This window comes from Urocampus carinirostris, chromosome 18, assembly GCF_059441175.1.
Source record: "Urocampus carinirostris isolate Australia breed hairy pipefish chromosome 18, RoL_Ucar_1.0, whole genome shotgun sequence".
Classification (NCBI taxonomy): Eukaryota; Metazoa; Chordata; class Actinopteri; order Syngnathiformes; family Syngnathidae; genus Urocampus; species Urocampus carinirostris.
In genome coordinates this window covers 22091066-22103900 of record NC_142366.1, presented here as the reverse complement: position 1 = coordinate 22103900, position 12835 = coordinate 22091066, and the positions used below count along the sequence as shown (strand labels likewise).

The 12835-nt window shown below is 38.4% G+C and overlaps 1 protein-coding gene across 5 annotated transcripts in view; it reads right to left on the bottom strand.

Moving 5' to 3' along the window:
• The window catches only part of pip4k2aa (phosphatidylinositol-5-phosphate 4-kinase, type II, alpha a), a 31564-nt gene extending 19085 nt beyond the window's left edge, over positions 1 to 12479 (bottom strand). For 3 of the 5 annotated variants that reach the window (XM_088322024.1, XM_088322023.1, XM_088322025.1), the window contains exons 1-3: positions 11407 to 12479; positions 313 to 410; positions 105 to 201 (exon numbers count right to left, since the gene is read on the bottom strand). In XM_088322024.1, the coding sequence (XP_088178150.1) occupies positions 105 to 201; positions 313 to 410; positions 11407 to 11550 (339 nt within the window). In that variant the 5' untranslated portion in view covers positions 11551 to 12479. The remainder of the gene's footprint in view (positions 1 to 104; positions 202 to 312; positions 411 to 11406) is intronic. The other 2 variants (XM_088322022.1, XM_088322027.1) reach the window with 2 other exon arrangements.
• Between the last annotated feature and the right edge of the window lie 356 nt (positions 12480 to 12835).

The window sequence follows — 12835 nt, the reverse complement described above, 5'->3', positions numbered from 1 at the left end:
CATTTATCACAGGAGCTGCATGATTCTTGTTTAGTTTTCAAAATAATAATGCAGTTTGCGTTCCATACAAATAAATACATCATATTGAATAGACATTTCCATACCAAGAAATCCTGATCGTCGATGCCAAACCTCTCCCTGAGGTTTCGAAACACAAGGGGACAGTACTCCTTGAACTTGAAATGGCTAGGCATGTTTTCCCTATAGAGGGAAAAAATATAATAGTTAATTCACTTTCTAAGTCTACATATTTACATAAATGCAAACAGGATGCAAATATAAGCACAGGCACACATGCACAAAGTATCTTACTTATTGAATAGATGGTTGTCCACTTTAATCTTAGAGTAGGCCTTGAAGTCATCGGGCATGAGCATAATAGGAATCTGAACATGGCTCAATTCATTTATCTGCAATAAAAACAGGAAAATGGCGATGAGAAACTGATATTCTGTTTACTAACTATATAAATTAGAATCAGTCTGTAAAAGCAGCCCACTAAAGTGATGTGTTTCAAAATCTCACTGCAGAAGCATCAGTTAGTCCTTTGACCATGCTAGTGCTAATTTGTAAATGTTGTTGAGCTTTGGTCTTGCAAAAGACTTCAATGTCAGCATATTTCAAAACACAAGCCATTTAGAGATGAGCCTTTCGTGCTGATGTAATATGGATTTGAAGGACAGCTGTAGGAGAAAAGGTGGTTTCCAATCTTGTCAGAACTATGCGATAGTCATGATGAGTCATCATCGTCTCACTTTTTCAAAAACAAACATGAAAAATCGTTTCTTCTATGGATGCACAATGATCGGATAATGGCAGAAAAATTACACATGAGTAACTGGTCCGATAACTCCCCCAATTGGGCGCTATGACATAATTTTCTGGCTGACACTAGTTTTCAAAACCCATGACAACTATTTTTAATGTGTTTTCATTTGAATGCAGAAATAACCACTCTAGCATCAAGTTTTGGGGTTTTTCTTTTGTAAAAAAAAATAATTCATGAGCAAAATGATCTACCATCTGTGACGATGTTTTCTCTCTTAACCAATATTTAACTAGGAAAAGCAGCAGATGCGCACGATTCCAAAACTACAATCTCTAATGATGGAAGACCGATGACAAAAGCTCAGTCTGCACATTCAAATGAGGCTACAAATCATAACTACAGGGAGTGCAGAATTATTAGGCAAATGAGTATTTTGACCACATCATCCTCTTTATGCATGTTGTCTTACTCCAAGCTGTATAGGCTCGAAAGCCTACTACCAATTAAGCATATCAGGTGATGTGCATCTCTGTAATGAGAAGGGGTGTGGTCTAATGACATCAACACCCTATATCAGGTGTGCATAATTATTAGGCAACTTCCTTTCCTTTGGCAAAATGGGTCAGAAGAGGGACTTGACAGGCTCTGAAAAGTCAAAAATAGTGAGATATCTTGCAGAGGGATGCAGCACTCTTAAAATTGCCAAGCTTCTGAAGCGTGATCATCGAACAATCAAGCGTTACATTCAAAATAGTCAACAGGGTCGCAAGAAGCGTGTAGAAAAACCAAGGCGCAAAATAACTGCCCGTGAACTGAGAAAAGTCAAGCGTACAGCTGCCAAGATGCCACTTGCCACCAGTTTTGTCATATTTCAGAGCTGCAACATCACTGGAGTGCCCAAAAGCACAAGGTGTGCAATACTCACAGACATGGCCAAGGTAAGAAAGGCTGAAAAACGACCACCACTGAACAAGACACACAAGCTGAAACGTCAAGACTGGGCCAAGAAAAATCTCAAGACGGATTTTTCTAAGGTTTTATGGACTGATGAAATGAGAGTGAGTCTTGATGGGCCAGATGGATGGGCCCGTGGCTGGATCGGTAAAGGGCAGAGAGCTCCAGTCCGCCTCAGACGCCAGCAAGGTGGAGGTGGGGTACTGGTATGGGCTGGTATCATCAAAGATGAGCTTGTGGGGCCTTTTCGGGTTGAGGATGGACTCAAGCTCAACTCCCAGTCCTACTGCCAGTTTTTGGAAGACACCTTCTTCAAGCAGTGGTACAGGAAGAAGTCCGCATCCTTCAAGAAAAACATGATTTTCATGCAGGACAACGCTCCATCACACGCATCCAAGTACCCCACAGCGTGGCTGGCAAGAAAGGGTCTAAAAAAAGAAAAACTAATGACATGGCCTCCTTGTTCACCTGATCTGAACCCCATAGAGAACCTGTGGTCCCTCATCAAATGTGAGATTTACAAGGAGGGAAAACAGTACACCTCTCTGAACAGTGTCTGGGAGGCTGTGGTTGCTGCTGCACGCAATGTTGATCGTGAACAGATCAAAGCACTGACAGAATCCATGGATGGCAGGCTTTTGAGTGTCCTTGCAAAGAAAGGTGGCTATATTGGTCACTGATTTGTTTTTGTTTTGTTTTTGAATGTCAGAAATGTATATTTGTGAATGTTGAGCTGTTATATTGGTTTCCCTGATGAAAATAAATAATTGAAATGGGTATACATTTGTTTTTTGTTAAGTTGCCTAATAATTATGCACAGTAATAGTCACCTGCGCACACCGATATCCTCCTAAAATAGCTAAAACTAAAAAAGCCCCACTCCAACTTCCAAAATATTCAGCTTTGATATTAATGAGACTTTTGGGTTCATTAAGAACATGGTTGTTGTTCAATAATAAAATGAATCCTCAAAAATACAACTTGCCTAATAATTCTGCACTCCCTGTAGAAGGGTTGTCGTTTTTCTGATTTTCATAACTAGAAAAGTTGAAGATGAAAACAAATCTGTGTAAAATGACTAACACATCTTGAGGGAATTCTTGTCAACACATCCCTAAACACAGATTGAAGTAAATGATAAAGTAATGTGAATTTTGTGGGAAATGGTGTATTACAAATAAGTGAGCTGGTGCGGACGCCACCCCAAAAGATCCACTTTCATGGCCGCCCTCTTAACGGGAATTCCATGGCGATGCAATGGATTTTGGATCAAGCAGTAAGTTGGGACACTCATTGCCAGGCCACCCAAGACAAATTTAGAATTAAATCGCTACTATTATCTATCCAATGTAACCAACATATGACTCCACAAATCAAACCACAGGCAAAGTTTCTCCAGTCCTTCCCACGCAATTGCAGAGTTTGCAAAGTGACTCATAAAGCATGGCAGAAACAACAGAATATATGACTCTCAAGAGGTAAACCACCCCTGGATTCACGTTGAATGCAATGAAAATGCTCATTTTAATCAATTCATAAGTATGCAGAAAGAATAGACTGCAGATTTTATTCTTGAACGTTGCCTTCTTTCTTTCACCATTGTTTCTTTCTTTTGAGATCTTCCAGTTCAGATTATTCTTCAATTGCACTTAATGACCGTTACCTAAACGAGTGCTCCAATGATTTTTATCAGGTCGAATAATTTCAAATATGGCGCTTGTGTCAACATCAACCTCCTTGACCAATTGAGGTCATGAGAGGATTTTATTTACAGGGAATTTATTTCTAAGCGAACTTATGTTTGGATATGAATTGATTTTGTGAAGACTAGGCTTTTATCGGTTTCCTTTATACAATGTGTGCAACAACCTTGTTTTTTTTTAAAAGTAAAATTGTCTAAATTTAGCATTTTGTGCTTTGATGGTGACGCCTATAAAAAATAATGCCAGCATTGCATAAAACTAACAGCATTGATTATTTTTATTAATAAAAATAGTGTTGGTGATTTTGTTGATTGCATCCCTTAACCACTTGGGTTGTAGGGGCATCATTTCCTATGGTGTGTCTTGGGCAAGTACAGCCTGGTGGCGCCCATGCCTCTCCAGGCCAACTGAAGATATTCTCTTTAAATATCTACATTTGAAATGAAGTGTTGTATGATTGCAACTATTAGTTGGGTTTTTTTAAATCTCAAACATGATTCAGTTTTAAGTATATTTTTAGCAAAGATTTAAGTTGCCAAAGTTAACTTTATTGCTTTTGAATCTCATTTTTTACCCTTTATTCCCAACACCGAATTAAGTAGTAGAAAACTTTCATTTTGTAAATGTATTATCAATTTAAAGAAGTATGAATAATGACAATGTTTTAAAGAAGCTTTTGTGAAAATAAAAAGATTTTTGTTCATGCTAAATCGAAGTAACAAGTTTTTTCTTGGACTAAAAAGGACTGGCGTGACAGGCACCGACCAAGAGGTTATTGAATTGTGGGTCATCGGCACAAAGACGTCACCATGAAGTTTACAATGCTTCCTCTTATTTAATAGGCGTGCACTTCTGTAAGAACCCTGGAACAATGAATGATCGTTATAAACTTATTTTGTATTTAGCAATGTAACAATACATTTTTCGGGCAGAACGGTACAATACAAATCAGCGTATGGCTTCAAAATAAGATAAACGTATAATTTTTGGCAGATGGTACAATGGTCATTCTTTACAATGATTATTCCTTGAAACAAAATATTTCTCAAGTGCACATGTGTATTGGTAATAATGAAAAAAAAACATGAGAAAATATAAGGATTTAACAAGGAAGGAAGTGTCACCTTTAATTTTTTTCCCATTATTTTAACATGTTTGTTTTCCTTAAGAAAAACATTGTACTTATTAGCCAAAGCTTTTTCAGTATGACATTAGTTACTTATAGTTAATCGGTTTACAACTATTGCATTTGCTAACTAATTTCATACCACCATGTCCTGTTTGTCTCCATGGTGATGCACACTACTTTTCCGGCCCACTCTGGAGTAAGTATGTGCTATTGCTCCATTGGACAGGAAGCAAGCGAGTGCTCTGTCAGCAGCGTGGCACAGTGTTATCTCTGAACTTTGTCAAAATGATGACTTGCTCTTTGCTGATGACAAGTCAAAAAAAGTAGTGTTGACTGAACACACAAAGTTAAAATAGAGAGTTGAATGTCTTAGAACTGATCAAAACAATGTGATCTTCAAGATGGTAAACAACTGGAATATCATTTGGAATTAAAAGGCATGAACACATACTGTATGCACATTTATCAAAATGGAGAATAACTCTCCCTTAAATGACAGTAAATAACACAGCTCTAATGCCTGTTCCAGCTACATGAAGACTCATACATTATTGAATGCTAGCCTGCAAAATTTTCCCCATTACGGAGGGACAAAGCACATTCTAAAATATATTGAGTGATCCAAAATACCCAGCAGCCAAAAATGTTTTAAAAATTCAAAATATTTCCCCAAAAATAACCAGATTCAAAGTTTTACCATTGTATGAATGAGTCAGCATTGCTGCTCTGATGGACAGATGGTGTCCATAAACCACACAATCATTTAACACTGTGATCCTATGGAATGGATGTTTGACCTTTGCTGAATTGCCTGGATAAGAATATCATAGAGGAATTGCATTTGATGGGTGCAATCTGGAATTAACATAACACAGACTGTGTTCATGCCCATTACATCACTTAACCCACTACAAACAAACACAAACTGATGAATCACTGGTGACAATTCGACAAAACTATCACACTAGCAGTTTACAAAATTGAGTGCATAAAAACACAGAAGCCCGTTTGTTTTAATAGATGTGTACGGGCTAATATGTGAATAACAAAAAAAATCAGAAAAAAAGAATCTATACACACATAATACGAAATGTTTTAAGTCTGTATGTGTCTCATCTCATCTCATTAGCTGCACCGCTTATCCTCAGTAGGGTCGCGGGGGTGCTGGAGCCCATCCCAGCAATCATCAGGCAGTGGGCAGGGGACACCCTGAACTGGTTGCCAGCCAATCGCAGGGCACACAGGGACAGACAGCTCGCTCATTCACACCTAGGGACAATCCACCTGAAATGCATGTCTTTGGAATGTGGGAGAAAACCGGAGTGCAAGCACGGGGAGAACATACAAACTCCGCACAGTAAGTCCGGTAGCTGGATTTGAACCCACACAGGAGGTTCCCAAGACCTTAGAACTGTGCCGCACACGCGCTAACTACTGCGCCGTTGTGCTGCCCCTGTATGTGTCTCAAAAATGAAAAATAAAATTTCAAGTAAGGGTGGGCGAGATGGAAAAAAGAAATACATCGTATTTTTTTCAAATAGAAATCACTATGTGAATCTCATCATGATTCTCTTTTCAAATATTTTAATATCCCTAAACCATTACATCAGGCAAAACGGATAAAAAAAACAAAACCTTTGGCTATACAAAACTTTGTCATGGCCCAGCGCCCCATATGCAAGATAACAAATATCACGCCCCGGTGTTCTCAGGTAACCCAGTCACCATTAAAAATTGAATTAAAGCATACCATTCAGTTCACATAATTTGACAGTACAAAACGGAATTCTGACCCAATGTTGAATGCGCTACAGTACAATACCAGTTGCAGCAACAAAGTTCCCAAAAAATCCATAGATATGAACTTATTTCTCTATACATAGGCAAAATATGTTTTTCACAGTCTTGCGGTTGTTTAGGTTGGTGAATGCCCTAGGGAGGAAACTGTCTCTGAGCCTATTTGTGCTTGTTCTAAAGGACCAGTAGGACCTACCAATCCTTTTTCATTTGTAGCGCCTACCAATCCTTTTTAATGTTGTTAGCTCTGCTGCGTTATTGCAAGCCGGCAATGTCCTCTAGACTGGGTAGAGAGCATCTAGTGAATTTCTTGGCTGTGTTAATAACTATGCATTTCTCCTAATATTCTGTTCTAACTGTACGGTTTGAAATTGTCTATTAATATAATTTAAAAGTCATGTTTTTCACAAACACATAACCTGACCCAACTGACACTCATAAAGCCTCTCAGTGAACTGTAGGCTCTGTTTCATATGAACTTCAGGTCTTCTTAGCCGGCTGGAGTTTTGCAAGTCTTGTGCACTTCAACCAGCAATTCAAATCTATTAAGATTAGACCCTCAATCGCTCTATCTAATGAAATTAGAGAAGAGGTGATCATGCCTCCTGTGTCTTCTCTGTTGACTTAATATAAGCCTAAAAAGGGAACCCAAAGTAAAACTGAATCTATACTTGAACCAAAGATTTGGTCTCTTTTCGAAGACAACACTCTGAAGTTTTCTCATCTCCAGTAAAAATCTGTTTAGGTACTACTCACGCTAAATTGTGAAAGTTTGAATACACACACACAAAAAAAAATGTGAGCGCCTATTCTTTGCCTCTCTATACATAACCTGGAAAATTAGGTAGCAGGGTGATGGGACTGAATAACACAACAGGATTAAAGCCTGTAGCCTTCTTGAGCACCACATCAAATTGAACAACTATATCACAAAAAATGAGCGGTTTTCCACAAGGTTTCCCAAAGAAATATCTAGGCAAACCAAAAGTATGCCATTTGGGCGACCCTTCAAAAAAGGGCTGCTATACTGGAATGCTTCAAAATACAAATGTTATCGTATATCTTATGTTTGCCATCATTCAAATCTGCGGAATCTCAGCGTCCTAACCATATATAAATCGGCCCAGGAATCCTCTGAAGTTCTTATGTTCATGTTGAATTTCCCTCGGCTATGACGTCACTGGCCCAATGATAAACTGTTCCGATTTCTACGGCCCAATTGTTATAGAAATGATGGAATGGTGTTAAAACGTGTGTGCTTGCACTGTCCCGTGTCTTGAAGAGGGGCTCTCAAAGCCATAGTTTGAATATTAAATAAAAGCACAACAGAACCCAAATAAAAGGACATGGCTGAATAACTCACAGATGGAAACTCAACAATAATAGAATAGGCTAACATAAGAAAAATCAAAAGAAAGTAAGTATTTCGTATTCCTGAATTCTTTATAGTGTTTATTTTTTTTCACTAGATTTTTAAGCCAAAAATGACCAAAAATGCATGTTATGTTTAATATGTGAAACCCACACTAAGTTTTACTAATCAGGTGTTCACCAGGGGTATCTGGGCAAGATGGTCATTCTTTTCATCTCAAAGATGATAAAACAGTGGTTTTGCCTAGCTTCTACTTAAATTTATGCTTCAGGCAACTTCAAAAAGAACCAGACCTGAAAATTAACTATTAATCAGCATGGTACCAGGTATTCCTCCATCTGAGCAATGAAACACCTTTTTTGTGCTCGAAATTAGTATGAGCAGAATACCAGGGTTGTATTTTTTATTGATGGTAAATTATTGTCCCTTGCTACAACAATAACATTTCCATTTTAAAATGAAAACTGTTAAAAGTTTCCAGGTCTATTTTTTGTGACTCATCGTTGAATTTCAATATGGCTCTTCGCTGTTGATTTATATAACGAGCATAGCTGCTCAAACAAACCATATTTATACTAGACAGGATTTGGGGAATGACTTGCCATATGCAGCCATTTTTAGCTGGTAGGAAAAACTGTTGTATCAGTGGGGATTGCGGCATCCTTCTGTTCCTAACCACAGGGTTGAGATATAATGAGGACAGAGTTAAAAATAGAATGGGAGCACATAGACAGGTATAATTGAAGGTAATCTGTGCCACCTGAATTGTAAACAAATTAAGAGATATTTTGTGCATACGTAAAACTATTAAGCAAATACCAGATCTAAAAGCGAAAAATAGACCGTAGTACACAAAATGCATGGGTCAGCTTTTACTTCACAAATATGCGCCAAAAATTCACTCAACTTTCTTCCTTGACTAACGGACTTTTAGTCAAACTCTTTCATGTTTAAATAACTGGCTGCAGCTTCACTTTCTGAGCGATGAAACGCTTTTTTTTGGTCTTGGTGATACTCTCGTGGATGTAGATTGGCTGGATTCTTGTTAAGATCTTTCAAGATCTGTCACCTCAGATCAAGGTTACTTGTAGTCTTTGTATTTTTCACATTTATGTTTTTCATTACTATCACATTGCAGCCTACATCCCGTCATAAAATGAACAAATCACCTAAAAAGAATAAAAAGGATGACGGGTTCCTAAAATAACTTTGGACGCTTCTTCCTTCAATCATTAAAACAAAAAAACATGAGTTACGTCATTATAACGTTCATTTGTTAGTCAATTTAGAAATGATCACATGGTTTTATCCTTAATAAATATTTTAAAGTTTCTGAAGGCTTACCCCTCAGCCCCCTACACCCGTGGCAGTGATTCATGGCTTTTGCAAGGAAATTAGATCGGCCACTTGGTGGCATTTATTATATATATTATTTATGATCTCAATTTTGGTCCGTGTATTTCACCAGAAAATATGAAAATGCAAGCTTTATATTTTAATTTGTATTACTTTTGTGTACAAAAAGACAAGTCGTTTGGTGTTGAAAATAAGTTGGACAAGTTCCCGTAGCTCTGCCTGCCCTGTCTAAGAGAAAATGAATTGTTGAGTAAGATGCTTCTTTTAATCGGTTCAAAGACATTTGAAAACCACTAGCAATTGATTCCCCAACTAGCAATTAACTGAGCAATTGGGGATGTCACTGTTCATTTTTAAACAAATGATTCTGTAATTCTATGTTTAGAGTTTGATGATATGCAATGATTCGGAATGGAGAGTGGAAGTTTGCAGCTTAAATAAGATGCTTTTTTTAATCACTTATAAGACATTTGGAAAAAAAGTGATTAAGTAAGCAGTTAGGCCTGTCACTATCATTTTTTGAACAAATGACTCTAAAATTCTACATCCTGAGTGATGTTATGCAACACTTTAGTATAGTAAAAAACAAACAATATGCACATAAGGTCCAACCAGTATCAAAAATTAGACAACATATTCTTGGATCCGCACAGGCCAATAAAACATGTTGGAGAAATAATGGAAACAAATAGTTTGTCACTAGCAACAAAGCGTAGAACAAGGTAATGGCCATGAAAAACAGAAGTTGCACTTGCATTGATGGGCGACGGTATTAGTTGTTGTTACAAATCCTTTGTAAAGTTTTCACACCACCTTTTCTCATGTAAGTTACTGCTACTTTTGCATTTTTACACAAATATGCGAAATGCCAGTTCCAGTGCGAAATCTGAAATCTCTTGTCCGTGCCAAGTCAGTACCATGAAACCATGGCCATGATTTGAAAAACACAAAAAGGACTGCTATTCTTCTACGTTTACATCGCAAGTGTTACACTCATATTGTTGTGGAAGAAAGTATTAAACAAAATAAGACAGTTTGACATGACTACAGACACATGTAGATCAATAAACTGGGTCGCCTGTGGTTGAAAACGTGAAAAAAAGCATTTCCATTCCACTTAAAAAAAAAAAAAAAAAATCTTCCTTGACACATTTTAAAAACTCCCATGTCAAAGGGTAGAAACATATCAGCAATATTTGAGGGTTTTTTTACTTCTATATTTCCCATGTTACCATTAACAGTCCGGTTTTGCACAACTTAGGTTTTGCGTAAAATCGTATTTCATAACAGTCAACACTTGCTGCATCTTATCTTACGTTAGCATGACAGGAAACGATGGGAATGAAGACAGCTCAAAGCACACTCCATTTGATACATGAAATTAAAATATGTTTCTAGAACAGTAAATTGTTTCACTTAAAAGGGTATTGTGTGTTATTTATTGCCACTAGAGGCAAAAGAAAAACTTAAATCATGAAAAAAATATATTGATCGATCATGTGAACGTGTGTTTATTTAAAATAAGTGTAGGTCAAGAATTTAGTATTTATTTTACATGACATGAGGTTCACCCAGAGGGAGCTGACGTTATTGTTAGCAATCTTGCTGCTACGGGTACCGCCAAAACCAAAGATTTTGTAGATGTCAGGGCAAAAAAAGATGTTTGGTCATTCAGAGTCTCCTTAGTTTGCAGTCTTCCTTGTGTCATGTAGCACTTTTTTTTGGATGCACTGAGCAATATCGCGACATTTACTGGTCAAATATTGCGCAGTGTCCCTTTAGAACAGTTTAAAACCTGCACCCATTTACATGCATGAACTATTTCAACCTGCCTGTCGTCTAGATAAATATGAATAATATACCTATAAATAACATATATAAGTATAAATAATTAACTTTGAAGGAATATGTTTTTTCTGTATTTCATGCTTTTTGATCACTTTAAATAGTGTCCGCCGTACAACATTTTTGGTAAAAGAACTTTTTATTAGACCGATTTCATCTTGCCCACTTCGACTCTAATCCGGATCGTCTCGGTCACTGGTAGCACACGACAATGTCATTGTAGATTGCTAAAATTGTTGCGGTACAATACCAAATGTTATCCTCCATCAATCATTTAATAAGTAAATAAGATGAACTTGAGCTCACAAAATGTATTTGATTTTATTCGACATAGCCTGTTTTGCTGTGAGTTAATAGGTGCTGTGTTATGTTCATAAGGTTTATTATCGTTTAATAAAGAGATCAGCAATCAAGAAGGAAAGCAATAGGATGCGGATGACAGGTATGTATATAATTCGTGATAAAATGCTGTCAAACTTACCGAATGATTGATTCCCCACATGACCACGCTGAGTTGAGGGTCACTGGCACGGAAAAGCTTCACTTTCTGAGCGACGAAATGCTTTTTTTTGGTCTTGGTTTTGCTTGCAATGGCTGCAGCGATACTACTGCCTGCCGAAGCCATCGTTTTGCAGGCTGTCCTTGAGTACTGCAGTCGGTGGGTAAATCTTGCAAATGTATTCCCTTATCTGGCACAGCGGCCACCAACCTCCCAACTCAATGGATGACAGCGCTATTCATTTAGTCAGCTGTCTGATCAAAACGTGCTAATCCCTTTCTTCATCAAATATCCACCGCAGCCTGGTAGAAACCATATGGCCCTAATATTGACAAGGACTAATAGGGGCGGGTTAAAAGGCGATTTTTAAAATCAATATCGTTGTTCTCCTTCGCCTAACGGTGCACCGAGCGCCTCAGCCTGCATTATCCAGCACCTCGTCGGAGGAACTCTGCAGCCTTGCGACGTGAAGCGTCACTAAGCTAGCATTAACATAGCCATAGCATTCTAGTTAGCAACGATGTATTTTACTTTATAAAAGCGTCAGCGGAACTAGACGAATGAGCATAAAACGGCATTGACGTGTTAGCGTTTACCTAAAAATATATACACATTTATATTCTTTCGAAGGATATTGTTGGAGCACCGGCTAAAGTTAGCTCGTCCGACCTTCGCTCGCCAGCTAAGTACACCCGGGCACCTGCTATGGCTAGCGATTAGCTTTAGCATTCATCCTACGCTTCGGATGCCAAAGCCGTCGTCCTTTAATGTCGAAAACGCCACCAAGGCGACGCCTTTAGAGTAAAGGGGAGAGGAGAGCGAAATCCGTGCGCGCCACTCTGGCTCATGTGTGCTGTTTGCTAGCTGCCGCTGTCAAGTGACAGCTCGATAGAGGGGAGTTGACACTCCGGCTGCTTGAGATTTGCAGGGGTTGTGTCCTGATTCGCTGCAGCTTCCATGAGCGTCAAGAGCAGGCGATATCCCCCCACATTCTGCCGTCACAACCTTTAGTCGATGTGATTTATGTCATTCCTGGGGGGGTTGTTGATATTTCTGACCTGTGCGCTTTAGTAGCGCTACGTCTGAGTCAATCCATCCATTATCTGCACCGCTTATCCTCAATAGGGTCGCGGGGGTGCTGGAGCCCATCCCAGCCATCTTTGGGCAGTGGGCAGAGGACACCCTGAACTGGTTGCCAGCCAGTCGCAGGCAGGGTTGGGTAGGGTTACTTTAACTAGATTACTCCAATACCAAATATGCTAATAAAAGACAAAAGAAACTAAATGTGAATAAAATGAAAAACTCCGTCAGCCAAGAGAGCACTCCGATGGAGGGAAGATCCGCATCTCACTGTAACGGGTGTAATAATAACTTTTGTTTTATTGAAAGTCCTGCTGAAATATGTGTATAG